Source organism: Corapipo altera, unplaced genomic scaffold (assembly GCF_003945725.1).
Source record: "Corapipo altera isolate COAL_440 unplaced genomic scaffold, ASM394572v1 59656, whole genome shotgun sequence".
NCBI lineage: Eukaryota > Metazoa > Chordata > Aves > Passeriformes > Pipridae > Corapipo > Corapipo altera.
This window is the reverse complement of record NW_020888042.1, coordinates 1-1,683: the sequence shown is the minus strand read 5'-3', so window position 1 is coordinate 1,683 and position 1,683 is coordinate 1. Positions and strand designations below refer to the sequence as shown.

Genomic DNA, 1,683 nt, shown 5'->3' with positions numbered 1-1,683 from the left:
AACCTTCATGGCAAGTGCTCCAGCCACAGCACCTGAGCCACAGGAGGCAAAGGCAGGGAGTGGGAGAAGGAAGAACCGCCCACCGTGGGAGAGGATCAGGGTCGAGGTCTAAGGGACCTGAAGGGGCACAAGTCCATGGGACCTAACGAGATGCACCCATGGGTCCAGAGGGAACTGGCAGAGGAAGTGGCTCAGCCACTATCCATCATGTTTGAGAAGTCATGGCAGTCCAGTGAAGTTCTCATGGAGTGCAAAAGGGGAAACATAACCCCCCTTTTTTAAAAAGGGGAGTAAGGAAGACCCAAGGAACTACAGGCTGGTAAGTCTCACCTCGGTGCCCAGCAGGAGCATGGAGCAGATCCTCCTGGAAGCTATGCTAAGGCACATGGAAAATAAGGAGGTGATTGGTGACAGCCAACGTGGCCTTACTAAGGGCAAATCATGAGAACCTGGAGCCTCTTCCAGTGCCTAGAGGTGCTACAAGAGAGCTGGAGAGGGACTTTGGACAAGGGCCTGGAATGACAGGACAAGGCAGAATGGCTTCCCACTGCCAGAGGGAAGGGTTATATGGGATATTGGGAAGAAATTCTTCCCTGTGAGGGTGAGGAGGCCCTGGCACAGGTTGCCCAGAGAAGCTGTGGCTGCCCCATCCCTGGAAGTGTCCAAAGCCAGGCTGTACAGGGCTTGGAGCAACCTGGGCTAGTGGAAGGTGTCCCTGCTCATGGCAAGGGGATTGGAATAGATGATCTTTTAGTCTCTTCCAACCCAAACCCTTCTGTGATACTGCAGCCTGTTATTAGAGCTCACCAGTGAGAGAGCGAATCCGTACTGCTGCTTAAAGGGCTTTTAGGTGCGCTCCAAACAGGAGCTTCTTAAGCCACATGTCCAATGGAAGCACTCTTTACATAAAATACAGTTAAATTATAAAAGGTAACTGTGTGTGTGTGTGTGTGTAATCTTCCTAAGGCACCCAAGAATTTTAAAAGACCTTGTCCCGCTCACGTTACTTACAGGACACTCTTGTTCCTCTTCCTCCCCAAAGTCACAACTGCTTGGCTAGTCAGGAACCTTAGCGTACACGATGACATAGTTGAACAGCGTTTAAAAAACGGGAACCAAAAAGCAAACCCCGGCCAAAGCACCTACGTTCCAGGCAGCTCGGGTCACGGGCAGCACATGGAAATGGTCACGTTGATGCCGAGGTTCCCGTTGTCGGCGAAGAGGTGCGCGGTGGCCGTGTCGAAAACCAGGCAGTTGCTGTTGCGGATGGCCACGGACACGCCGTCGTGGATGGAGCAGGGGGAGGCCTCCCAGGTGAGCCGGTGGCAGTTGCCGTGCAGTTCCAGCCTGTACTGGAAGCTCTCCGCCTGCTTTCGGGTGCCGATGAGCAGCACGGTGGCGAAGAACTGCTGGTGGCCCTCGCACTTCTCCTGCTTCTTCAGCACCAGCATGAAGTGGTGGCTGAAGCACGACTGCATCATCACCCAGTCCACCGCCCCCGGCAGGTTAATGTCTGTGGCGAGGAAGATGATGTCTTCTCCCTGGAGGGTCGTGATGCTTTTGTGGGCGTGCATGAGGTGGGACATCACGGCTTCCAGCGACCCCTCCCAGTCGCAGGAGGTGCCGGGGCACGGGCAGGAGTAGGGGCGGTACTCACAGACGGCTTCCTGACTCGCCTTCTCA

General features: G+C 54.9%; 1 protein-coding gene across 1 annotated transcript; it reads right to left on the bottom strand.

Annotated features, from left to right (window-relative positions):
• Positions 1–634: 634 nt before the first annotated feature.
• On the bottom strand, positions 635–1,679 carry LOC113941836 (E3 ubiquitin-protein ligase SIAH2-like; the record flags this gene model as incomplete). Its single annotated transcript, XM_027632976.1, has 1 exon — positions 635–1,679. A coding segment is annotated over one exon (516 nt), but the record flags the coding sequence as incomplete, so codon positions are not given.
• Positions 1,680–1,683: the final 4 nt, after the last annotated feature.